General features: G+C 46.4%; 1 protein-coding gene and 1 long non-coding RNA gene across 2 annotated transcripts; one reads left to right on the top strand and one right to left on the bottom strand.

Annotated features, from left to right (window-relative positions):
- Positions 1-1104: 1104 nt before the first annotated feature.
- Positions 1105-27385, bottom strand: Micos10 (mitochondrial contact site and cristae organizing system subunit 10). The gene is made up of 4 exons (NM_001173556.1): positions 27267-27385; positions 3216-3263; positions 2346-2455; positions 1105-1333 (listed from the first exon to the last, which is right to left on the bottom strand). The coding sequence occupies exons 1-4, from the start codon at positions 27328-27330 to the stop codon at positions 1325-1327; spliced, it is 231 nt and encodes a 76-aa protein (NP_001167027.1). The 5' UTR covers positions 27331-27385; the 3' UTR covers positions 1105-1324.
- On the top strand, positions 26737-27780 carry LOC120103016 (uncharacterized). The gene is made up of 2 exons (XR_015621274.1): positions 26737-27387; positions 27506-27780. It is a non-coding gene; the product is annotated as an uncharacterized LOC120103016 (long non-coding RNA).

The raw sequence follows: 27780 nt of genomic DNA on the forward strand, positions 1-27780 counted from the left end.
GGGGGCTGGTTCCTGGGACACTTCTGCAGAATCCTAGGATGTTGAGGGACAAGATCAGTGCGACAGAGTACTAAAACCTGCCAGAGATGTCCCTGGCCATTCCGTGTTCCTGTCATTTCCTACCTAGAGACACAGGGTCAGTTTTCCCTTTGTTTTTGGATTGGGGGAGGGCTGTCACTCTTAACTCTGAAGGCAGACAAGTAGGGGGACCCAGAGGGATGCCATGTATAAAGCTAATACAGAGGCACTGGAGGGAGGAACCCAGTAGCAGGACTATTTTTTCTGCTAATGGCATGGGCTGTTCCGCACGGGTTAAGAGGGCCACATGAAAAAGAGCCAAGTGGCTGAGGCAAGCCACGGCCATGACTTGCTGTCCTGGGCACAGCCCATCTTTGGCAGAGCACCCTACTGCCTGCTCACGTCCACAGCCCCAAACATGCTTCAGGGAAGGGAAATAGAATACAGAATAAGGGAGGAAAAGGCAGAGGGCGGGGAGAGGCCACCCTGAACTCACTCACTAAAGCTCTTCCAAGGGCTGAGGTCTAACCCGCGTGCCTGTGCTGCCCCTCTGCCCTCTATGGTCATCAACTGCTTGTCCTTTCCCAGCTACAGGCACCTGTGTCCGGAGCATTCACAGCAGACACCTACGAAAGCCTGAGCACAGGCGTGCACACATCAGGAGGAACTGGAAATATTCTATGCTGTGCCTCACAAACCCACAAGAACAGACAGGGGAACTGCAATGGCCATTTGTTCTCAGACCTCAGCCTGCCTGTCCTTCCATCCAGGCTGTGGCCACCAGCTCCACACTGTCAGTCAGTGCTCCACGCAGCACAGGGACTGACGTCAGTGGAGCAGACCTCGGCACAGCAGGCGTGAGCCAGGGCACAGGCCAAGCACACCATCAGGAAGGTGCCCCTGGAGACTTCACCCTGTCACATCACACAGGGAGCAGTGCCACCAGTCTTGGAGTTGGGGTGGGAAGGACAACTGTGCATTAGGGGAGTGGGGAGGACGTGCCTGTATCCTCAGGAGGTCACAGAGGCCACAGCTAGGCCGTTCAAAGAGAAGCCTTCTGCAACATAAAGGAATACAGGCCTTGCATCGGGCTTCCTGTTTCTCATTTATTTAAGACCTCCTTACAATTTCCAAAGAGATGATACAAAAGCAACAGACTTGGTTTCAAACACATAAACAGTGGCTGGAGTTGAAAGCGTTGCTGATGGCACTGTCACAGGACGTCAGCGCACTCCAGGGCACTTCAGTATTCCTGAGGAATAAATGAGGCTTCTCTTTTCTCCCGCTGGGATGTTCTCAGCATAAGTCACTGCTCCTATGAAGCAAGGACATTCGGTTACAACAGGCAGGCGACGTTCTCATACCACGGGCTGCAGCCTCAGGCAAATCCCAGGACCCATGGCTCCAAACACTGCACACTTCCTGCCCCCATCTTTTCACAAGCAGAGGCTCCCAGTCTGAGAGGGAGAAGACCAGAAAGGGCAGCCATGGGCAGTCAGTTCTGACCCAGGAGGGTGCAGGTGAGCGCCCAGCTGACGCAGCAGCTGCTAACTCTGGTCACTGGCAGCCCCTCACCCCTGTAAGACTCTTCCCCTCCACTGTGTGAGGATGCAGCACCTCTCCCACAATCCACTGGGAAGGGAGGAAGAAAGATGATGAAGATAGCCCCCAGGGAGGCACACAGGACCTGGCCAGCGTTTGCCCAGCAGTTATCACAATACAGCCATCCCACATAAGCCTCCAGTGGGATTTGGTTCCTAGGCAGAGACGGATGACAACATCCAGGCACAGACTCAAGTCCAAATGAAGTTACAAGGCCATTTTAGAGCAGCATGTGCATGGCTGTAGGAAATGTAAGACTTTCCACAGTACCTCCCAGCCATTAACCATCTCATAGCAGAATCACCTCTGATCCGTCCTCCAGCACAACTCAGCTTGGAACACTGGAAACACAACAATGCAAAGTCCCAAGGCTCTGCCTGCTCCTTGCTGCCCACCCTCAGCCAAGCTCTGCTGCCAGGAAGACACAGCAGTGGAGCAGCCTGCCACCAGGTCGCAGCGGTTGGCTTCTTGCACTGACATCAGGCAGAAGCACTGAATGTTCTTACAGAGGACTCTGGTGCAACGCCCACACGGTGGCTCACAAGCATCTATATCTCCGTCCCAGGGAACCTCATCCACTTCTTCTGGCCTCTATGGGTACCAGCATGCACATGGTACACAGACATATATGCAAAACTCGTAAAATAAACATAAACATAAAACAATAAAATTAGTAAAAATTTTAGAGAATTCGGTCAAGGGAAAGCCATCAATTCTGTACTTACTTTGACATATTTTCCATGTAGAAGATATGGAGCCTGAAAGTCATGCTGACAGTTGGAGTAGGCCATCCCCAGTCCCACGCCAGAACCAAAGGCTAATGGCCACTTTCTTCCTATTGAGCAGAAGAAGAGAAATCCCAACAGGGAATTGGTAAGGGCAGATAAAGCCTCCGCCCCATGAGTGCTCACAAATCCTCAGCGGACACTGTACTGCTAACATGTGACAGGCCAGCATGCAACACGATAATGAAGCACATTTATTAGGTGCCCAGGCTGCTACATTTGATGCAAACAGCCCAGCCTGTCATTTGTGCACCTCAACTATAGTTTCTTAGCCTTGTCAGAAGGGGTATCTACTGGTCAGGTGCTTGAATTGTTTAATTATTAATTTCACCAACATTCACAAACTTTGGTTACACACAGTAAACCATGGAGCTCACTCACATCCACAATTCTCTAGTTCTAGTCCTTGTCAGTTCTTCATGGAAAGAGGTCAAGGTGACCTGTTTGGCTTCTAGTCAATACTCAGACTTCAGGTTTTCCCAAGAAGGGAACCTGCTTGACATTGCTTAGACTCTCGGGAAGAAGCAGGGACATTTCTGGCCCACTTGCTGTTACTGCCAGCAAGCCACATCTCCAGGTCACTTTAGAAATATGTGGCCATGCAGCCTGGCCAGCATGAAATGGAGGCTTTTGAAAGGATGTCATGTTTAAGACACCAGACAACCCTGACTCATTGCCTCCAGGGAACTCTGGAGATGTCCAACTCATGCACACTTCATCCACATGCTCCCTCTAGCTCATTCTACAGCGGACAGGTTGGCAGGGTTTGCACACAGACAGTATAGTGAGGAACCAGTCAAAATCACTTACTCTTAAAGAAGGTGAGGGAGAAAACCATTCCTAATCCAAAACCAGTACCTGCAAAAATGGAAAACTGTGTTAGAGTACAGCTCCAGCGAGCCCCAAACAAATGCTGAACTGAGATCTCTTCCAAATGAACAATACAGACCAGGCAGATAACTTGGGAGTTTGTGGTCTGGGTTGCTAACCTTTCTTACTGTCAGGGATACAGCAGAAGCCTTCTGTCTCGCTGCTCACAAAGGAAATGAGAAACTCGATTCCCTATCATTTGTCTTGGGAGTGTTACGGGGTGGGAGTGCGGATGGAGAGCCTAAGGTATTTATTGCTCTAGACTTTCTGCACCTCCGACCAGCAGCCTCCTACTTCAGGGACTCACTGAGTAGCCCACCTTGTCACGCTGGTTCTCAAGGTGATAGGCACCATTTTTTGAGGTGGAAGAAATGATCTAGAGAACAATTCCAACAGGCCAGGGGTTGTCCTGTCACACAAGTCAGTGACAGAGAGGGAGAAGCGCTGCCCTCTCCCAGAGCTGAGGATCCTACCCCAGCCCTCACACGTGGCAGGCAAAGGCTCTAGTATGGAGCTACAGCCCCAGCCATGGTAATGCCTCACTCTGAACCTCAGCTTGGAAAAAGTTCTGACTTTTAGGATAAATTGAGTCAGAATTTATAAAACCCTAGTTTGGGACAACATTAGAATCTCTGCTTAGCCACATAACTTACACTGTTATTTAGTTGTTTTCTTTTAAGAGAGAAAAGGACACAGCACATGTGTGCATGAACTGAAGCCCACCTTAATAACAGTGTTGTGTGATCAATGCAGGCACTAGTTGTGTCTTCCCATAAAGTGAATGGAAAATGTCCACAGCCCCATTTTATAAGGAACTGCCCCAGGTTATCTACTGACATGATCCTCACTTGTACATAAACTTAAATGAATTTACTTCTCCACTACAGCCAAGCTCTGGCTGTCTTCTTTTTCAGACCTGCAGACCAACATGCTCAGCTCATCCGATGCTGTTTTGGTTTTGAGACAGAGTCTGACTCTGTAGCCCAGGATGTCCTCTAATTCTCAATCCTCCTACCTAGTCCTGCTGGGATTACAGCCGCACTATCTTACCAGGCCCAGATACTCTGATGCTCTGTTATGTCTGCTCCATGACCCAGCAGAGCCTTGGTCCAACCTTTCTATGAGTATGAGTAAGCCACATAAAGTACCAGTTCTTATCTTGCTACAAGCTTGTGCTGCCAAAATCTAAGTTTTGTTGCTGTTTTGCTCTGTGAAGCAGCCAGCGCCCTGCAGAACAGCCCTGGCTAGCATGGTACTTTGGAATCCAGCATGGCCTCAGTGTCTCAAGTGCTAGGATCATAGGTGCTCACACACCCAGCTTTGTGTGGCTGGGATTCTAAGTTTCTTCTTACTGGGCTAGGGATATGGCTTGGTGGTACAGTACCTACCTCACAGGCCCTATGCTCAGTTTCCAGAATATCACATACATACACAGAAACATCAAGGAAGGGAGAGAATTCTCTAGGTAGTGCAATACAACACCTCAGAATATTCCTCAAGCAAGCTAACTTTTCTGTTCTGTAGACAGAACCCTCAGTGTGGGCAATCATGGTGTGTGGCTTTGACCCTGTAACTCTCTTGTCACTCATGCAGTCTAGATGGCGTTAGAGTTAATAAAGTATATAGCTACTTATACAAAATGGTTCCTGTTTATTATTAACTTACTTTAATAATAAACTCTGTGTGTGGCGTGTGTGTGTGTGTGTGTGTGTGTGTGTGTGTGTGTGTGTTTGCATTCATGTGTGCAGGCCAGAGAACTATCTCAGGTGTTGTTCTTTTTTTTTTTTTTTTTTTTTCCCGGAGCTGAGGACCGAACCCAGGGCCTTGCGCTTGCTAGGCAAGCGCTCTACCACTGAGCTAAATCCCCAACCCCAGGTGTTGTTCTTAAGAACCATCAACTTTTTGTATTTTCAGAGACGGCCTCTTACTAGCCTAGAGCTCAGACCCCAGAGAGCCCAAGGGATTCACCCAACGTCAATCTCTCCCTGCTGGGATACAACACGCCTCCAAAGCTGGGCTTTTCTTTCTTTTTAATGTGGGTTCTTAAACTTGAGGTTCAGTTCTCATGGCAGGTACTTTATCAACTGAGTCATCTCCCTGGTCCTCGGGGAAATTATTTAGTGTTTTTTTGTGGGAGAGAAGCAGAAACAGGGTCTCACTATATAGTCCTGCCTAGCCTGGAATCACTATGTAGACAAGGCCGGCCTCTGCTTCCTCTGCTGGAATTAAAGACATGCACCACCCTGTTCAGCAGGTTTTCCATCATTCTATCACATACAGGACCATGATGTGTTTCTTTCATAGACAGACAGGTACATAACATGTGGTCAATGACAGACTACATGTGTGGTGGGACCACAGATTTCCTGGGGTTGAAACGGGAACCATCAGTGGAAGAAGAGAACAGAGAAAGGCAAGTGCATAAGGAAAAGCCCAGAGAATTTCTAATGAAGGGCCTAGCAGATGCTTTTGGAGACTGAACAAGCTCTGTGCAGAGCTAAGCAGGACACCACACCAAGAGGTTTTGTTACCAGAGAGGAATGTTCACGGTGCATCCTCTGCCACAAACAAAACTGGGGAGGAAAGCAGGGAGCGAAACAAAACAAAGCACCCTGGCTGGTTCAGAAGAGGATGCCTCAAGCCACAGTGCCATCACTGTCATCGAAGGAGGGGACAGCTCTGTGTGCTTTACTGCAGCTGACCTTCCAGCGGGATGTGATGTGGAGCTGGAAGAAGGTGTTATGAATGATTCTGACCAGAGGATTAAATGCAGGCCTAGGACACTGCATGTGTGCATGTGGGAGTGCGGGTAGGGTAAAATTTTAGCAAAAAAAAAAAAAAAAAAAGGAATTTAATGTAAAAAATTAAAAATAGACTATGAATATAAAAGAAATACCATAAAATGTGTTTATATATCAATCTAAATGCAGCTACAAAAGAATAAAAAGTTTGCCAGGAATGGTGGCCATGCCTGTAATTCCAACAGAGGCAGGAGCTCTGTGAGCTCAGCCCAGTCAGGTCTACATACTGACTTCCAGCCAGCCAGGGCTGCATGGTGAGTTTGTACGCTGTATTCATATTATTTCCAGCCACACTGACCTCTACAGTATATACTCAATAAGCCTGTTTTCTTCCAAAAAACAAACACAAAAAAACACCAAGATAAGACGAGCTAAGGTTAATTTATTGTTGATGAAAAACATTTAAAGTGCATAACCAGTCGGTAATGACGCACGCTTTAACCCCAGCACTTGAAAGGCGGATCTGAGTTCAGGGCCAGGTTTGAGAACAGCCAGGGTTACACAGAGAGACCCTGTCTTGAAAAACTAACCCAACAACAGCAAATCCCAAGTGCAGTCTGAGTACGCCATGCCCGTGATGTCTGTCTGCAGTGACAGTGCAGGTGTCAGACGAGCTCACATGCTATGCTTGTTACCTGTGTTTTCACAATGCTATTAAGCTCCAGTGGCTATGGACACAGACTCTTGCCACTGTGTCAGAGCCACCAGAACATTCAGTATGTAAGTAATGTGTTGCAGGTTTGCAGCACCAAAGCAAGCACCATGACTTGCCTATCTGTGTGTGCAGACCTACCCTGTTGAGTACCCTGTCTAGCGCTCAGTACAAAGCAGGATAAACAATGAGAGCGCCCAAGGAAAAGGTCAAGTCTGTGAGTACAGCTGCACAGCTGACACACACTGAACTCATGGTCAGCCTATACATGTGAATTTTAACTAAAATCAACCATGGCCCTGTCCAACAGAGCCTGTGCTATGAACTAGTTTGGTACCAAACTTAAAATTCAGTATCTAAAAATCAGTAATGCCATCCCAATTTTCACTTTAAAAAGTCTTGGGAAAATAGTTTGCCAAAGTTGGTCTGGTAAGTAGTCAACTGAGGTTGGCAAAATGAAAAGGAAAGTGAATTACCTTTGACCGCTACCCAGGCCCTCCTTTCCAAGAGAAGTCTTCATTTTACTTTATGGTAGGACTATTCTGCCTGCAGGTATGTCTATATACTATGTGGCTGCCTAGTGACCATGGAGGCCGGAAGAGGCTGCTGGATCCTCCGGAAGTGAAGTTATAGACGGCTGTAAGATGCCGTGTGGGTGGGAATTGAACTTGAACAATCAACCCTGCCTCCACCCCAACCCTGCAGGAAGAATAGAGAGCCAGTGCTCTTAACTACTGAGCCGCTTCTCCAGTCCAAGACCATTTGTTTCATATCAAACCTTTTTGGGTATGCTAGTACGATCCAATAGTCCCAGTGCGTGGGAAAGGGAGGGAACAGGATCAGAAGGAGTTCAAGGCCATCCTTACTTACACAGCAAGCTCAACACAAGCCTAAGCTACATGAGACCCTGCCTCAAAAACTAGAACTCTATGGAGCATGCCTGTGCTTTTCAGATGTGGAAAATAACTTGCCAGAACAACCTATGACTTATAAAGTAGTCCGGTGGGCCCAATCCTGCCAGTCTCATTATGCCACTGTCCCCAGGATATCCAGAAACCAGATTCTCCTCTATTCTCAGCCCACCGATACACCTTCCATAGGAAACTGGGGTGTTCCTACTCCTAGGAGTGAAGATACAGTTCAACAGGAGCCAAGCTCTCCAAGCAACAGCCCAGAGCGCTAGGCAGCCAGGCTAGTAACAAGGAGGACTTGCTTAGGGTCCTTCCCAGACTAACCCTACCACACATAACACAGACTAGTCTACCTGGCAGGACTGTGGAATTTTAGAGGCCTAACACCACTGCCGTCACTACACCAAGCCATAGCTTTCTTGGCTTACAAAATGGCAGGAGGTTTGGTTTCAAGGCAACTTGCCTCATCCCTTGCAGCTGCAGAGTGAGTAAGAAGCAGCAGACTGGTCCTAGAGCATGAGGTAAAGGGTTTGGACTGGCTCACAGAGGGAAGTCAGTGAAGCAGGTCAACTACAACCAGGGAGAGCTTTTGCATGTCTCCAGCTGGAGGCAAGTTTTTGGCAAAGGAATCAAAATCCCAGAGGAAACTATTGTGACATTTTTCTTGTCCCGTTGACTGCAGGCCTGCTCTTACATTTTTCCCAAAGCAAGCAAGCTCTCAGATGCTAGCCGCTTCCTAGCATCAGACTGTAAGTGATGCTCGGCCCATTGCTATCAGCAATCAAAAGATGAGCCACGCCCACACCAACCAAGGACAGCCATCAAGAGTTCAGTTTAGGAACCCAGCTAGCCAGCTCCTGCCAACTGCACTTTTCTGAAAGTATGACTGAGCTCAAAGCCCCAGGCTGATCGGCCAAACCCAGTTCTCAAGGAACCTTCTCTGAGGTCTTAATTACACTAGGGCTGCTACACTTTTAATTCCTAACAGCAACTCCACCCTCCATCTCTGCATTGTTGACACAAACAAGACTACTCTGTCAAGAAAAGGGCTCATATCTGCCTCACCTGTAACAGTGCACATGTAGTCAGAGATGCCAACAGTGGAATGCTGAGCTCTTCCGCGTCAAGCCCTCGCTCGCTCTCTCGCTCTCTCGATCCTCGGTTCTTTGAAAGGCAGCTCGCTGCTTCAAAGACAGTCCCACCTGGCCTGGGGACAGCTCTGCAGCTGCTCCCACTCAAGACCGGCACCTCTAGGCCAGGTTTAACTTTACAACAATAAGACAGGAAAGGTTTGCCTTACAGTAAAAACAAAGCCGTGCAGAGAAGCTTCCCTGCCTTCGGCCACTTCTTGTTGTTGCATGACAAGCTCTTCTGGAAGAAAAGCCAAGGGGAAAGGTACAAAGCATTTTTCACCTCCCCTGAAAGCAAACATTTAACTACGAATGCAGTTTATATAACTTTGCCTCCCCGCTCACTGCTCTCAAAAGCCCATGCTGTCTGAAATAACAAAGAACCCTCAGGTACAGAGTGTGGTTTATCAGCACACATCTCTGCACGCATGGCAAAGTCCAGTCGTCAGGGACAGAGGGACAAGGGGAAACAACACATGAGTCTTATGGAACCGACCTTAGGCCCAGAGCCCATGCTTTCTGCAGCCATTTCTTTTAGAGAGGAAAAGAACTGCACAGATCCTTTCAAAGACATTATTTCAATTATTCTAACCATGCAAGCTGGTGCTCATTTGCTGCCCCAGAGGGTGTCAGTAATTGGCAAAGAAACAATTTTTTGGGAGTGGAGCAGTTCCTTAGCTGGTCATTTGGTATCTTTAAAATTTTGTTTTATTTTTTAAAAAGGATTTATTTATTTTATATGAGTACACTGTGCTGTCTTCAGACACACCAGAAGAGGGCATCGGATCCCATTACAGATGGTTGTGAGCCACCATGTGGTTGCTGGGAATTGAACTCAGGACCTCTGGAAGAGCAGTCAGCATTCCCAACCTCTGAGCCATCTCTCCAGCCTCTTGGTACTGGTTTTTAAATTATTATTACATTTATTTGTGTGTGTGTGTGTGTGTGTGTGTGTGTGTGTGTGTGTGTAAGAGTGTGTGTGTGTGTCTGTGTGTGCATGTGGAACTGGCTCTCCCTGGTAATCGTTAGAGCCTAGGGATGAAGCTCAAGTACCTTTACCAGCTACGAACTTGCTGGCTCCTCTGACACTGGTTGCCTGTTTGTTTTGTTAACATACAGATTCTATGGTTTATTTTGTGTGTAAGGGTGTCTTGCCTTTGTTTGTGTATGTGCATCAAGTGTGTGCCTGGTATCCATGGAGATCAGAAGAGGGCATCAGATTCTTTGAGGTTACACAGACTGAACCACCGTAAGTAGGTGCTAAGGAATGGAACCCAGATCCTTTGCAAGAGCAGTCAGTGCCACTGCTTAGTCACTGAGCCACCTCTCTAGCTCGACACAGATTTAAACAAAGATCAGAGAATGCAATTTCTAACAACAATGCATACAGTATGGCTTTATCTTGTGCCTACATGCATGCTGAAGATACTGGAGCAAACTCTGAAGGTCCAGACTGCACGCTGTAAGCCAACATGGGGTAGACACGGGGTGAAACCTTCAGACACAGAATCTGCTCCCAGGCTACAGATTAGGCACAAAGCCATGTCATCGTAGGTGACAGAAAACCCAGCCTGTAGGAATCCCCGAGCGGGCTTCATAAGCTGACTGCTGAACTCAGGGCAGAATGAGCTGAGCAAAGCAGGAGCCCATGGAGCCTACTGCAGAGGCTGAAACTGCATCATGCTTCCAATGAAGGACAAAACGTCCCGGAGAAAGAACAAAGTCATTCAGAAATTCCCTGTAGGACATTAAAAAGAAAAAGAAAAAAGAAAAAAGAAAAAACACTGGTTGGGGGAGTCTGGAGAGATGGCTGAGCAGTTGAGTACTGGCTGTTCTTGCAAAGGACCCATATTTGATTCCCAGCACCCACATGGTGGCTCATGACCATTCATAACTCTAGTTCTAGGGAGTCCAATGCCCTCCTCTGATTTCTGCAGGCACCAAGCATGCTTGTGGTGCACAAACATACATTCACATAAAATAGTGAACCAAAGTAATAATATTTTATTGATGTTTATTAAAAACCACTGGGGGCTAAAGGTTGCTGGGAGGCTGAGAGAACAAGGGGACCCAGGTGTTTAAGGCCAGGCCATACAACACAGTAAAATCATCTTGGTCACATGCTGGAGGTGGGGGCTGTCACAGATTCTTTTTATTTACCAACAACAAAAAAGCTTTTTGGTTGGTTGGCTGGTTGGTTGGTTGGTTGGTTGGTTGGTTGGTTGGTTGGTTTTGGGAGTGGGGTGGTGTTAAGACATGGTTTCTCTGTGTAGCCCTGGCTATCCTGGTACTCACTCTGTAGACCAGGTTAGCCTCAAACTCAGAGACCAGGATGCCTCTGCCTCCTGAGTAGTGGATTACAGGTATGTGCCACCAGTGTTCAGTCTCACAAAAAAGTCTTAAAATAACCATTTACTAAGCTTTCACACTCTAGTGTACATTTAACATTTTAAAAAAGGATTTACTATTCATAAGCCTGAACCAGCATAGTTATCAGGGCTAAAACTTGATCTGTATCTAAAAATTAAAACTAGAAAGCGGGCTGGAGAGATGACTCAGAGGTTAAGAGCACTGACTGCTCTTCCAGAGGTCCTGAGTTCAAATCCCAGGTGGCTCACAACCATCTGTAAAGAGATCCAATGCCCTCTTCTGGTGTGGATGAAGACAGTGTACTTACAATAAATACATCTTTTTAAAAAAGGGGGGGGGGCCTGGAGATATGGCTCAACGGTTAAGGGCACTGACTGCTCTTTTTAGAGGTCTTGAGATCAAATCCCAGCAACCACATGGTGGCTCACAACCATCTGTAATGAGATCTGATCTGATGCCCTCTACTGGTGTGTCTGAAGACAGCGACAATGTACTTATATATAATAAATCTTTTTAAAAAATCTGCAAAAAAAAACCCAACAACAACAACAAAACAAAACAAAAAAAACAACTAGAAAGCAACCCCACTTGATTTTGTACAGCTCATATGGAATTATGAGGAAAACTCATGTACCATTCAACTGCTTATTATAAATGTGAAAAGGTACAGAAATCCCCCAGGCCTTACATTCTTAACTGCTGTGTGCCCAACAATGTCTGACAAAAAAGGCAAGAATTAAACACTGTAGGGCTACCCCCCTTACGGCAGCACCAAGGCCTCAGACAATCCCCAACTTTAGGTCAATGACTTTACCAGGACCAGCCCGACCTGCTCATCGACAGGGAAAGCACTCTGCCTCAGAGGGAGGGCTGCTGTACTGCAGCTCTGCTGCCTTTAGGGCTGCCTGGTGAAGAGTTCAGAGAGGTGCTAAGCTCTGTCACTGTCACTGTAGAACTCAAAGCTGTCAAAAGCATAATAGCTAATCTTCTTCCAGCCCAGCTCACCGACTCAGAGCAACTGTCCATATTTCAGTGGCATTAGCATCTGTTTGTATGAGCACATCTGCAGTGTGTGAGTGTGTGTACGAGTGCATGTACACAACCTTGTTATGTCACTCAGGCTGGCCTTGAACCCTCAATTTCTGGGATTATAGAATGTACATCACCGTACCCAATTCTTGTCATTAACAGAGAATCCCTTCAGCTTTATTGCACTAGATCATTTTGCTTTAAAATATAATAAAAATTTCCCTGGAATTGTCTGGTTTAATAAAACTACTTACACACTAAGTTGGACTAAAGCAAACTGACCTATTTATAACAGGCATGTTTTCCTGTCAATCACGTTTCTATCAATGACATTACACAGTCAAAAAGCATCTGTTACCACAGAACAAACAAGAGTGTGCTTTATAGAAAAGAACACTTGGGACTGACTTCAGTGAGAAACACATTTCCAAGAAACAATCCTGATTTATGAAAGATGATCTACCCCAACTTATGAGAGAGAGGAAAAAATAGTTGTCCGTGAGTTCTACACGGTGCTACTTAATCCTGATGCACACTCAGGCTGCCCCAAGTGTCCCAGGTAAATGCCAAGTCCTATGGAATAGCTAAGAAAAGATGCCAGTGCCAGAACAAAGACCAAACAATGGTGGCTGAGGCCGTGTGGATCGGCTTCTCAGGAGTCAGTCTTGCTTGAGCTCCTGAGGAAAAAGACTAAAGAGGTGTCTGTTTATGGGAGGTTGCTAGCGTATCTCAGGGGTTTTCGGTTAAATGTCAATCATGAGGGTTCTGATCAGGGCAGGCAGAGCAGACTTCAGAGAAGCATGGAGGGCGAGTGTGGAAGTCATTATGGAGCGTTCACTCGGAAGGGCTCTGAAGGCAGCACCTAAAGAGCACCTGAAAGCTACACAGCACTTAAGACGACGCAAGGCAAGAACACGGCTGTGACATTTACTGACATCAGTTAACCATTCCCATTCCCATGTGGAAACACTGGGGAAACGAGAAGTGCTCATTTGGTTATTAAAGGGAGACTGAAGTAAATAACAAACAATTATTATATAGAAACACATCAAATGCTCTCTCTTGCTCATGGGTGCGCCTCAGTTCTAACCTCAGCAGTGGTGAACTCTGCACTGCCTTCAAGCTTTACTCAACCTATCTCATAGGAAGACACGAGCAACTCGGGGTAAGTGACTCACTCAAGCACACACACCTGAAAAGGACAACTCAGACCCAGGCTGTATGACTGCACACATCCAGGAGGGCAGACGACACTCTGGGGAGGATGCCAAGTCATTCTACAGAAACAGTTCTGGGGCACAGGCATTTCTAAAGGCAGATTGAGTGAGTGAGTGAGTAAGAGAGAGAGAGAGAGAGAGAGAGAGACAGAGAGACAGAGAGACAGAGAGACTTTTCTTTTTTTTTTTTTTTTGGTTCTTTTTTTCGGAGCTGGGGACCGAACCCAGGGCCTTGCGCTTCCTAGGTAAGCGCTCTACCACTGAGCTAAATCCCCAGCCCCAGAGAGACTTTTCTTAAATATGACCAAGTTTTCAAAGCACTGGGCTGAAGAGATGGCTCAGAGGTTGAGAGTAACCGGCTGCTCTTCCAAGAGACCTGGATTCCATTCCCAGCACCCACAATCATCTGGTACTCCAGTCCCAGAGGGATCTAACTAATGCCCTCTTCTGGACTCTTCAGGCACTGCATACATGTGGTATACAGACATATAACCAGGCAGAACACCCATATACACAAAATAAAAGTTAAACATTTTCAAAATCTACACTGTGTTCAAGAACTGCACAGCGGCAGAGTGAAAAGCCCTCACGAGGTAGGGCTTATGTTCCTGGGTTTCCTCAATCTTTACAATAAACTTCTATCTATAGAAGCCTGATTTCAGAGAAGAGAAACGTGTCACAACAAGGTTCAATTCTTGCCCTCAGTAACACATGGGTAAACTAGCAAGTCTTTAACCATTATAATCAAGTTAGACTCAGTACAAGAGATTAACTCCTTTTAAATGCATTCAGGCCAGTAATTCAGGCATTTCCTTAATTATACAAACTTAATACCTACTGTGTGCTGTTCAAGGCTGTGGGAAATAACATCTTCACATAAGTGCACTTGGGGTTGGGGTGGGTAATGACCAGAAAGCAGAACTGTGAGGCACAATAGCAGAAGGAAAGAAAGGAGGTGAGAGCTGGCAGCCAGGAGCTCCCTGCTGCTACATTATGCAGCTGAGGAAAGAAAGAAAGCAAACCAGCCTTCGTGCCCACAGCCAAGGCCTCATGACCGACACCAGCTGAGCAATGGAGGAGCAGTAAAGGGCTCACAATGGGGGAAACGACCCAGCCCATCAGATGTGCACTGTATGCAGCTGACTCTGGCAGAATGAGGGCAGAGTCAAAAGTGTTATAAAGGAGGAGACAGTACTTAGGGGAGCCTACAGCAGACTTCAGAGTCCCTCCATAGTGTCAGGTTTGTTTTGAGGCACCACTCACTGGAGCTCAGGGCCTGAGCAGCTGGGTAAAGTCTCTCCCCTGGGCAACATGCAGCCCTTAGGTGCAGTCTTCAGCCTCTCTTCTCAGCACTGCAGTTTGTAAATTCTATCTGTCCCCTCCCATCCCATTACTCCAGGCTAAGCAAAGGTGGAGCCTGCTGCTACGGGCAGGCAATACAAGGAAGGCAAAGGCAGGCTTTGGTAGGTAGCACTTAAGATCCATCCAGAGTAGCTGCCGCCAATGTTTAGCTAAGGGATCCAGAGGGAAAGATGCAGCAGAAAGCCTCCTGAGCAAAGATTAATGGAGGTGGGAGAGGAACAAATGTTTCCTTAATAGATATTTAAAAAAAAAAATTCTTGTGTGTGGATGTTTGCGCACACTCACATTTATGAGTGTATGAGCTCGCAAGCTAGAAGAGGGCAGCAGATCCCCTGGAGCCATGGTTATAAGTGCCTGACCTGGGCTCCATCTGGGAAGCGAACTTGAATCCTCTGGGTTGGTTGGTTTGGTTTGGTTTTTTGAGGCAGGGTTTCTCTGTGTATCCGTGGTGTACTGGGATTAAAGGCATGGGCCATCACCGCCCAGCTAAACTTGGGTCTTCTGTAAGAGCAATACATGCTTTTAACAACAGAGCCTTCTCTCCAGCCCCAGGACAGATGGTTTTTGGCATGAATCAATGTTTTTGAACTTAAGACACACAGAAGTGGGGGCTGGGGATTTAGCTCAGTGGTAGAGCGCTTGCCTAGGAAGCACAAGGCCCTGGGTTCGGTCCCCAGCTCCGAAAAAAAAGAACAAAAAAAAAAAAAAAAAAAAAAAAAAAGACACACATAAGTGTTTGCAAAGGTGCTGGATGGATCTGCCTGAATTTCACGGCTTCTGGGAGCAGCAACCTTTTCTTGTTCAAATCTGCCAGACTGTAAGGTGAGGTAGCACCAGCAGCAGCTTGTCCTCTCGCAGAGCTCTGACGACCTTAACTGTGCAGCACAACAAGCATCAGAACAAGCCTCTCCAACCAAGAATCCAAGAACTTAGTTCTCATAAACTAAGTGAATGGGAATATATCTGACATAGGAGTTATGAGCAGACCTAAAATTTGAAATTGTACTTAGAATACAGTTTCTTGTACAAAGCTAAAGTTGGTGGCATTTACTCTGATATGTAGACTATCATCTGAATGATGACAAGAAGCTGGCCATTTTCCAGGACAAGCCTTTCCATTGAGTGAGGATGGAGCTCAGTCACCTTCGTCAGGTTCAAACCTATCAACGAGGAAGCCTGAGCAGCAGATTTGTGCAGGTTCTGACAGACGGAGAGGAGGGGGAGAGGAAGAAATGTGACCACCATTATGTCAGCACACTGCAAAACCAACATACAAGTCTAGGCATTCTGACTTAGGTTAGACAGCCAACATTAAAGTCTGCACTTGGGGCCAATTTCTTCCAAACTCAACTATGAACCAGTTTCATTCTCCTACCATAAAGGAAGGGCTCTGGAAGGACTATACAATTTTACACAATTCACCATGCCACCCTACCTCTGACCTCCACACACAAGACATGGCATAGACAAATGGGGACACACACACACACACACCCCACACAGTAAAGCTTTAAAAGTTCCTATATCTGTACACACCTGTGCAGCCATCAGTAAGATCAACAAATACCACCATCACCTGTACCCTCTATGTTCCATTCCTCCCTTTCCCCTTAGCCTCCTGAAATCATTTACCTACCTCCTTTCACTAGCATATACTTTCTAGGATTTTGTACACAACCGGAATTGTGACGCCACAGACCAGCAGTGGGTTCGTTCCCATTGCTGAGGTGCTGGTGTAAAGCTAGTCCACGGCTGTTGGTTCACTATCAACAGCAGGTAGACATCTGAGTTGTTCCTGTGTGGCCTTGTTCTCATTTCTCTTAGCTACACCATTTTGGAAGAAACCCCTGAAGCTCAGGCCAGGTACTCCTACCTGCTCACATTTCCAGCCATGGTGTACAGCGTCATAGCCAGATCCAGGTATCAGTGACACTATCGCCTAACTTGTAAAGCTCCACAATTTTAATGGCTTTTCAGAGTACCTCATATTCTTACCACGAGTTTCCCTGGACAGCTGGTAGAGCTGTCCTTTCCTGTAGTTACCGTGAGAAAAACTCCCTTTCAAACGCCTTACCATAGTTCTTACAATTCAGAGCTCCCGTGTGCTGAAAACAAGTCCTCTGTCAGCTACATGCACTGTTAAGACTCCCCAACATTGAAAAAGAAAAAGAGGGTTGGGGATTTAGCTCAGTGGTAGAGCGCTTGCCTAGCAAGCGCAAGGCCCTGGGTTTGGTCCCCAGCTCCGGAAAAAAAAAAAAAAAAGAAAAGAAAAAGAAAAAGAGCTGCGTGTTTGTGGTGCACACCTTTAATACTAGTTGAGAGGCAGGTGGGTCTCTGAATTCGGTCTACAGATCGAGTTCCAGGACAGCCAGGGCTACACAGTGAACCCCTATTTTGAAAAACAGAAATGAAAACAACAACAAAAAAAAATCCCAATGGTGTCTATGGTGTCTTCAGAAGTCAGTTTTACAGTTGAGCAATCCCAGTGTGTCTTCTCTGCAAGCACGGCTGTTTGTGTCCTAGCCGTCTCCAGCCCCAGTCACATTTTCTGGTCTGTTTCCTTCTGAAGGTTTTGCGGCTGCAGCTTTTACACTCAGATCTGGTCCATTCTGTCTCTGTGTGGACACAGCTGTTCCTGTAGTTTGTTGAAAAAGATTTCCTTCTCCCCATTAAACTGTGTGTCATAAATGAACTGGCCACACATTCTCGGGCCTATTTTGGACTCCGTACTATTCTATGTGTATATCTTTCCTCCAATACTGCCCTGCTTTGTACTAGGGTAATGTAAGTCCCCAGTTCTGTTCTTGTTTTAAAAAAAAAAAAAAAGTTTTTTTGCTAACATCTGGAATCCCAGTATTTGGGGGGTCAGTGCTAGGAAGATCATTCCAAGTTCAAGGCCAGCCTGGACTACAGTAAAACTGTCTAAAAACAAAGCAATCCCCTCTGTGAATTTATACTGCTTATAACTTGCACAGATTTTTTCTTCATTTTATTTATTTATTTTAATGAGTGTTTTGCCTACATGCACGTATGTTCACCACATGCATCCCTGGCGCCCAGTGAGGTCAGAGGAAGGCACTGGGTCCCTGTAACTACAGTTATAGATGGCTGTGAACCCGCGATGTGGGAACTGGGAATCAAATCCAGATCTCCTGTGGGAGTAACCACTGAGCCATCTCTCCGGCCCCTTGTGGGGTTTACGATCAGGAGGTAGCTCAGTAGTACAGCAGAAGCCACATACACCATCACCTAAAGTTAGATCACAGCATCAAAACCAAACCAACCAAGTCAGCCTCTTTGCTTCTATGCAAGCTTTAAACAGTATTTCTCTTGCTAGAAAAACAAACAACAAGAAATGAGGCAGGAAAATGTCTGTGAGCAGGAGGCCAGAATGACACACAGGCTAGGACCACCTCTTTAAGAACAAAGTATCAATTTCTCTAATGAATTTCTCATTAAGAAAAACGAATCAAACTAAGAAGCCAGGTAAAGTGTCTGCATACCGAGCATGGCAACACTGAGCAGTTGTTAATGTTAGCTGCTGTCTCTTCCCTCCCTGGGACTCAGGCTCCAATGGAGCGATGCCCTAACATGTCACTAGGAGGTCAATAGCCACAGTAAAAATATTACCACACCAAGCAACTTCTATAAGTAAATATTTAAATTTTTACTTGGACTCAATCCTAAAATGCACTTGCCAAAGAAAGCAATTCAATATATTTACTAATAAACTGTTGCAGACCACATTTCAGGAAAGTATAAAACCACAGCAGAACAAAATTTAAATGTTTCCAAGTCCCATATATTGCCTAATTACATTATTCTGTAATGCCTGCAGGACATTCTTCTCCAGCAAGATCACAATATCTGTTATTTACACTGCTCCAAATAGGGGGAAAAGTTTGCTCATATTGTTTTGAAAAAAACACAAACAAAACATGACTACCAATTCAACAATTAACGTGGACTAACTTGAGACCTCAACTATACAGAACCAAAAGTCCTTCAAGTATCTAGTTTAGCCGACCCTGACTGGTAGTGGTCCATGAAGAGCCAGGCTCAGTTTGCAAACATGGAGTACCAAAAGCACTCCCTGGTGAACCACCAACGCTTGTCATAACCCAGTCTCATCAGATGAACTGGTACTTTAAGAAAACACTAACCCACTCTCCTTTTCCATGATTTCATTCAAAGGTCTCTCAGAAATGTTTAGTAAACAGCTTTAAACAATTAATCTAACCAGACTTGATCATTAGTTCTGCTGGCTAAGTGGGAAGCAGACTTAGTCACATAGTGTCCTGCTGTCCTAGCAACAAAGGACAAGGTTTAGCCCTGTTTTCATGAACAAGATACTGGGCAACTTCCCCCTCTACTGACTGAGCTGCAGATAACCAGGAACTCACTCCAGCCATGCCACAAAGCCACAGTCATCAACAGCCACACAAGGTCAGTGTACCACTGTCTAGGGTCAGCCTGCCACCCTTGGGCTCCTGCTCAATTCTGCTCTTCACCTCATCCTCTCAGCTCAGCGGGATTTTACCATAGCACACTAACCCACTCACCACTATCGTTTGCCCCCCACTTCCTAACAATTTATTCTCATGTACATGAGTGATTTTTCTGATATCTGAATTTCTACTCTGTTCCTCTTAAGGAACAACAGTTAATGAGTTTCTTCAACGCTAAGCTCAGCTGTCACACAATCCAACAGTTCCATCCAACATACCCAAGAGAAATAAAAACCTTTGTCTGAATAAACCTTGTAGGCTTACTTTTTTTTTTTTCTTTTCTTTTTTTACGGAGCTGAGGACCGAACCCAGGGCCTTGCGCTTGCTAGGCAAGCACTCTACCACTGAGCTAAATCCCCAACCCTGTGGGCTTACTTTTTAAAACAGGAACCTACTCCTACAAATACGAGTTCTTAAACACTATGACTCCCCTGTAGCCCATCGCCCAAAGGTAGGGGAGAAAAGATGGTAAACAGGACAAGGGGGTGCAGGCCTGTTTAGAATTATACTTTGGGGCGATTTCAATCTCTGTCAGGATACCAAACACAAATCAGCAGCAGTTGGATGATCCAGCAGAAACAGCCAGGCCCTCACCAAATTGGCAGGAGTCAGAGGGAGCCAACTGGGACAGTAGCAGAAGTTCTCTGCTGTTTCTCTCAACCAAGTGAGGATCAGCAAAGACTCCAGACCAACAAAGTACTGCACGACTAGCTGTGCAAGAGTGTTGTCACTGTCTCTGAGTCCGACTTATACTTTCTCCAAATAGCAAGTTCCTTCCATGGGTCTTACCTTTGCAAAATACGACATGAAGTCTTCATCAGCAAAACAACACATGCAACTGCATTACCTGACATATCCAGAAACTTCCACCTCACCTTGTCAATTATAGCAACATTATTCAGAACAATCAAAAGTATTAGCAGGATTCTGGAGGACAGCTCTGTGAGTAAAAAGCACTTGCTGCTCAAGTCTGGTGACCCAAGTTCCACTTCCTGACACTCAGGTAAAAAAACTGTACATGGTATCAAACTAGCAATCCTTTGGCAAGAGAGGATACAGAGACAGTAAAAATCACTCAGAAGCTGGCAGGCCAGAAGTCTGGCTTCCACAGGGAAGTGACAAAATCAAGAGAGACCCTACCTCAGAGCACAGTGGAAGGAGGACCAACTCCCAAAAACCATCCTCTGCCCTCTACACGCACACTAAGTTGCCAGTGTTCTCTCTCGACACACTATAACTTAAGTGAATGGATGAGCCATCCCACTACCTATCATTTAGTATCAAAAATAATGACATACTGGCACATAGGACAACATGGATGATCTGTGAATACATTAAGCTGGCTTGGAGAATTGGCTCAGTGATTAAAGTGGGTGCTGCTCCCGTCTGGAACCAATCAGCACCCACCTCAGGCTGCTCACCGTCACCTAACTCCAGCTCCAGGGATCTCCAGCCTCTGTGGGCACTGCATATTTATCCCCCCACATCCCCCACACACTGAAAAGTAATCATTAAAAGGGCAAGAAAACATTGAATTAACGAAATAATGCAGACATCAAGGACCTCATGTTTTGTTTTAGTCTTACACTGTGGCTCCGGCTGGCCTCGAACTCCAAGCAATCCTCTAACTTATGCCCTTTGGTGTTGAGATAACGGGCACAAGCCACACCCTGTGCCATAAAGGGTATATTTTCATTATGCAAAATGTCTGGGGCTGGGCTGGGGGCTCCAGATGGGAACAGTTGTGTCCTGAGACGAGACTGAGGCAGTCTGTACAGTTTTGTGAATACTTTAAACAGAATTAATAGTGTTTGAGGTACACCTCAACAAAGCAGGCTGGTGTGTCTTGGGTTTTGTTTTTGTTTTTCGGCTGTACTGGACTCACTCTGTAGACAGACAGGCCTCGAACTCAGAGATCCAACTGCCTCTGCCTCCCTAGTGCTGAGATTAAAAGCATGTGCCACCTATGCCCAGCAACAAAGCAGTTCTTTAAAGATTGACAGGTAAACTGCTTTCTGGAAGTTCATTTTAGAGTGACAGCAGAATCTATTTCTACATTTCAAGTTCACATGAAACCACAGACACGAGAAACATCACCTACAGACATGAGAAAATGCACGCATGTACACACACTCTCTCACGCCGGACAGATGGTTCAGAACTGCTCTGTTTTTATAGTGGACCCACAACTGCCTGCAGCTCCAGCCAATGAGACGTCTGCCTCTGGACTCTGGGAAACCTGCCCTTATGCATACACACCCGTGCACAGACACAGTGCCTTCATGACATGTGCCACTGCACAGGCTCAAAAATAATTTAAAGAAATAAATCTTTTAAGCTGAGCATGGTGGTACAGCCCTTTAATTCCAGCACTCTGGAGGCAGAGACAGGTAGATCTCTGTGAGTTCAGGGCCAGATTGTTACACAGAGGAAATGCTGTCTCAAAGGAAAAAAAAAAAAAAAAAAAGAAAAGAAAAGAAAAGAAAAAGAAAGAAAGCTTAAAAAAACAACAACAACAACACAAAAGAAACTTAGTAGGGCCAGAACAGCAGTGCGAGCAGGCTACACAGCAAGATCCTCGGGGTGGGAGGTTAGGAGGGGGAAGTCTTTACAATGAGATCCAAACTTCTTAGTAGGTTAAAGACACCCATCAATGACCTTCTCCCTTCTACTTTTTTTGCCTCAATTTTGACCCCTCCCCACCTGAGCTCTTTTACAGGCTCCCCATGCTCCCTGCATTAAGAAATGGTAGCTACAATATGGGCTTAGGAAGGAGACAAAAGGGTTGAACACACTGTGGCCAGAGCTCTCAGGCGCATGGGCACCCATGTCCTCATGGTAGAAATGTGAGCAATGTCCGTCCAGCCTACTGCAGCTGAGGACTGATGTGTGCTGAGCGCACCTCCAGCTGCCACTGCTGCCACCCACCCCTGGGATAACCCAGAGGTCCTTTCCTTACTCCACCCCATCTCACCAGGATAGGGTTTGTCTGTGTAGTGTTTGGCTGTCCTGGAACTATGTACACCAGGCTAGCCTCAAGCTCCAAGACTGTCCTGCCTCAGCCTCCCAGTGCTCTCCACCACCGACCAGCTTAGATTTTCTCTCCTGTCTCTAGGACACAGGGCAGGCAGTTTCTGGGAACTGGAACATAGTCTTCTCCAAATGTACCTTCTTAAAGTCTATATATTCTCAAGCTAGAGCTTGAGTGCTGCCCCTTTTTCCCAGACCCTCATTACATGTGCACCCCCTCCCGGGCTTAGCATAATGACTAGTGTTAACATATTGGGAAAATACACTCTTTTATTTTTTTTTAATTTATTTATTTCATGTATATGAGTACACTGTACTCAGACACCCCAGAAGAGGGCATCAGATCCCACTACAGATGGTTGTGAGCCACCATGTGGTTGCTGGGATTTGAACTCAGGACCTCTGGAAGAGCAGTCGGTGCCCTTGACCACTGAGCCATCTCTCCAGCCCCACTCTTTTATTTTTGAGACAGTCTCATTCTGTAGTCTACCTTGAAGGTGTGTCCATCCTTCCGTCTCTGCCCCCACATACACTTAAACACGCACCAACACTCACACACACAAAGAAAATGAATGATCTCTCATGCAGCCCAGAGTGGTTAAAACCCAGCTCTGCAGAGGGCAGGACGACCAGGCTCCTCCAATCCTGGGCGCTCTACCTTCCATGCCCCTAATAGAGCTAAGTGGTCAGCAGTGGTTGGTGCACGCCTTTGATCCCAGAACCATGGAAGCAGACCAGGCAATGTCTGTGATGAGGCCAGCCTACCAGCCAAGTCTACACAGTGAGTTCCAGGACAGCCAGGGCTGCACAGAGAAACCCTGTTCAGAAACTAAAATCTAAGCACCTGTGTCTTTTCATGCTCTGTCACACTCATGGCTGCGCACAGGATAAAGAATGCAGCACAAAAAAGGAAACCGAGCTGCACAGCTCTAAAACTGAGTAGAGAAAGAAAACCAGAGCAACCCATAAATCTGATAAAACTTAAAAATAAATCCATAAAATTAGCAAAAACCATTAATGACGCATTCACATAAAACTAATGGAACATGCCATTCATAAACTGTAATATTCTTCACTCCTTTTTAATTTCCTGCAGTAAGGCTCTGGCACTTCTCTTAAAGCAACATCTTCCGACCACTCCCAAGCATTACTCACACCACTTTCTATGTTTTGTTTGTTTGAGATAAGGTCTTGCTGTGTAGCCTTGGGGAGCATGGAAATCACTCTGTAGACCAGACTGGACTTGAACTTATGGCAATCCTCCTGCCTTTGCCTTTTAGGCTTTAATACTACTTTAATGCTAAGATCTCTTAACCATAATTCATGTCCAACAAAAAAATAAAAGTTGGTTTAAAAAAAAAATAAGTCCCACAGTGAAGTGGTAGCAGTACATGGCAGAGGCAGGCAGATGAGGTTAGCTTGGTCTACAGAGCCAGTTCCAGGACAATCAGGACACTGGGAATCCCTTTCTTAAAACAAAACAAAAGACTAAAACAAAAAACCCCCCAAGAGTTCAAAGATACTTTACCATATATGTAAACTAGCAAAAACTGGCACAAAATATACTTGACCTTTTACTTTAAATGCTACTTGACTCAGTTAATAAATATACTCAGATATGGGCAGAGAATATAGGTTCTGAAATTCTCATCAATACATGCGACAACTGCCACGTCCCTCCCTCAAAGTGAGTGAACAGGACAGCATCTGTTCCTGAAGAGAGGATGGACAATCAAGTTCAGAAGCAAACTGCAAACATCAGGCAGCAACCCCACTCCTAGGGAAAACGTCCGCAGCCTCAGCAGACAGGTACTGACCAACATCCTAAGTATCAACAGGACTGTAGCGCAGACTGTCAGATTTATGGATGAACATGACCAAGGAGAAGAGTAAAAATGTGAGGGAGGGTTGTACTCTGCCATGGAGAACATGCTCTAGGGCCTGAGTTTGGTGCCCAGGAATACAAATGGAGGGACAAAGGAAAAACTAAGGTGGAGTTGGGGATTTAGCTCAGCGGTAGAGCGCTTGCCTAGCATGCGCAAGGCCCTGAGTTCGGTCCCCAGCTCCAAAAAAAAGAAAAAAAAAATTACTATGAAGGAAAATTCCAGCCCTGTGCTATTCTTCTAAGAAATGAAGACAGGGGAGAGAGACAATCATCCTGACTAAGTACACAGAAGCAGCACTACCCAGAAAGCTGGTTAACCTAAGAAACAGCTCATGCACCTTACAAATACCCACTCATGTTTTACTGACGTCTAGAGGACCTGGTAGTGCTGAGGAGGCTGAGGAAGGGTTAGGAGGAGGATAAGACAGATCAGGAACTCAAGGCCAACCCCTCCCATACTTCAAGTTTGAGAACACTTTCAATTTTTCTTTTTAAATTTAAAATACTATCCAAAGCCCAGCCATTGTAAAAGGTCTTTCACTAAAGGACTCTGCAGCCCTCCATTCAGTGCCCTCTGATCTGCTCTCTCACCCTGTCTAGCCTCACTTACTGCCACTACCCCAGGTGCCCACTGACATTGCTATTATATCCCACCATCTCCTGAGTATGTACTGGAAGCCCCTGTGCTAAGGATTTTACATATCTTCCTACTGAAATCACCCAAAACAGTAAGTAATATTTTTGGCCACTTCCAGAATAATCTATTTCTAATAGCAAGCCAGCCCATAGAGGCCACTGTTTGTTTTTGAGCAGGGTCTATCTATCTATGTAGCCCAGGCTGGCTTCAAACTTGAAGAGATCCACCTGCCTCAGCTTTTGTGCTGGGATCAAGAGCATGTCGCCATGCCTGGCCTCTCTAGTTTTCTTATCTTTTTAAGTTAATCTCCATTTCAGGTGGAGGAAGAGACCTTAACCAAAGCAGAAGAACTATATAGTGCAGATAGGGAAGAAAGCAGGGGGCCTAAACCACACCTCTGCAGACTCCAAAGAGCACTCTGAATGCCATTACCACACTGGTTAGGAACTATGTTGGCATATAAATGTTAAATCCTCTTTCAAATTGCAAACCATTAAAACTAATACTTTGGGCTAGAGAGAGAGCTAAGTGCTGAAGGGCACCAGTTGCTCTTGCAGAGGACCCAGGTTCGATTCTCAACTCCACCACTGTCTAACTCCAGCTCTAGCCAATCCTACAGCCTCTTCTGATCTCTTCCTGAAGCAGACATGTCCGTGATGTGCAGCCATACATGCAGGCCAAACACCCATACACATCAAGTAATAATATTTTTGGCCACTTCCAGAATGATTCATTTCTAATAGCAAGCCAGCCCACTTAACCATCTGAACCACTAGAAGTTCACACTAGTTACAATTTAAACACAGGAAAAAAGGCTCAGGGTTGTTAGCCAGCTTTGTTCCTCCTGGCAGAACTGGTCTTGGCTGAATCTTAAAAGTAATTGATCAATTCCTCATGTACTAATTCATCCTGAATGTCTACCCTCACTCCTCTGGAGCTTAGGGAACACAGTAAAAAAACAAAAACAAAACAAAACAACAACAAAACCAAAAAAACAGAAAACATATCTACTTTCTCTGAGCTCATGATTTCATTCTTTCCTGATAATCTTCATCTAAGGATATAATCCTATACGCTCTTAAATAATTTCCATGCGAGAAGTATAAAACATGAACCTAAGTATGATGGCACACACCTTTACTCCCAGCACTCATGAGGCAGAGTCAGGCAAATCTGTTAGTTCAAGGCCAGCCAGTGCTATACAGTAAGTACCAGTGAGTACCAGTTTCAAAAAAACGGGGTGGGGGTGGGGATCTAACTTGCAACAATAAATGTTAGTATAGAAAAAAGAGTCTGGGGAACTGAGAAGATAGCTCAGTGGATAAAGCCCTGGCCTTAAAAGCAAGAAGACTTGAGCTCAAATCCTCAGCACCTAGGCAAAAATGCTGGGCAGGGTGAAAAGGCCGATAAAAGCTCAATGGGCAAATTGATAAGCTTCAGTTTCTGTGAGAATCCCTTGTACTGGTGCACACCTCTTATCCCAGCAAGCTCGAGGCAGTAGCAGAGGGTGTCTGAGTTCATGGCTAACTCGAACAACACAGTTTTCCTGGCCAGCCAGGTCTACACTGTCTACATAAATAAATAGGGCAAAGAGTTATTGATGAAGACACTCATCATCGATCTCTGGCCTACACACCAATTCCTGCAGGCAATCAACAAGAGAAAGATGGAGCGGATGAGGATGAACAGAGAGCCTGAGACCCGAAGTAAGAAATCCTGGGGGAAATTCTCAACTATGCCACACATCGGCAACGAGATTTCAGGCAAGTTCCTTCACCGAACTCCAACTCACAAGGTGGAAGGATACTTACGAGCTACTGTACTGAGCAGTGCATCACCGTCACTATTATATGGGACACCCGCCGATCCTCCTTCCCCGACACTATGACCTCATAAAGTGTGTCGTCACAGAACGCGTGTCGAAAAGGCAAGCTGGACTAACAAGGGGGCCTGCGGTGGCCACGATGGTACAGTCTGGGGCCATTCTTCCCGAGTATAACCACCGCCTCCAATTGCAGACCTGAGTCGGGTTCGGATAAATGAGGCCGAGCACGCCACCAATTCCCACCGCGGCCCGGAGGAGGCTATTAGACGCCCCTATGACCTTCTTCGAAGGCCGCTTTCTCCCAGCTGGGGAACAGTGTGGGCTCCGGCAGGCTGCTCGCCCAAACCAGGTGACATGGGGCATGGCGTGAGAGCTCCCTGGCGCGTCCCGCACGCTTTCCCACTTCCAGAGCGCCGCTGCTCCCACCAGGCCTGCACCTCCACCCACCCCGAAGGCCGCCCGCGCCTTTCGTCCCGTCGTCCTCGCCTCCAGGCTTGACAGTCACCTGTCAGCGCCCCGCAGCTCAGTGCGCCCCGCCGGACGGCAGCAGGCCGCGGCTTGACCCCTGCGGCTTTCCGTCCGCGCGCGGGCCGCTCGGCTCCAGCCAGGGCCTACCGGAGAAAGATACGCTCACCTAGCTTCACTAACGCGTCGGCCATACACCGGTCCCACTTTCTGCCCGGCTCGGACTCCGACATGTTCCCTACCGGCAGCTCCAGCGCTCCTCACGGCCGGCCCCCGCGCTCCGACTAATGGTAAGTCTCGCGAGAGCCGGCCGACACCATAAGCTTCCGGCTAGGGCCGGCGCGCCGAATATCGCGAGATTACGGCCGTCTTCCCTGTCTTCCGGTTTTTCTTCATTCCGTCGTCAAGGTGACAGGTTGCCTGGGAGCTGGGGGTGACCCTGACCTTGGAGCTACGCGGGAGGGTAGCAAAGACTGACAGCTTCCAGAGTTTGGACACCCAGAGTCCAGAAGCCTTGCCTTTCCTGGGTTTTTCATATTTGTATATAATTATTTTCGCCATTTACCCCCCACCCGGTCCACGGTTGCCCTCTCTCATCCCCCATCTTATACCCACTGAACCCCTTCTTCCTCATAAGCTCCGTGTATCATATGTATGCAATAAAACATAGTATATAAATATTA

This window comes from Rattus norvegicus, chromosome 5, assembly GCF_021556685.1.
Source record: "Rattus norvegicus strain SHRSP/BbbUtx chromosome 5, alternate assembly SHRSP_T2T, whole genome shotgun sequence".
In the NCBI taxonomy this organism is placed as follows: Eukaryota; Metazoa; Chordata; class Mammalia; order Rodentia; family Muridae; genus Rattus; species Rattus norvegicus.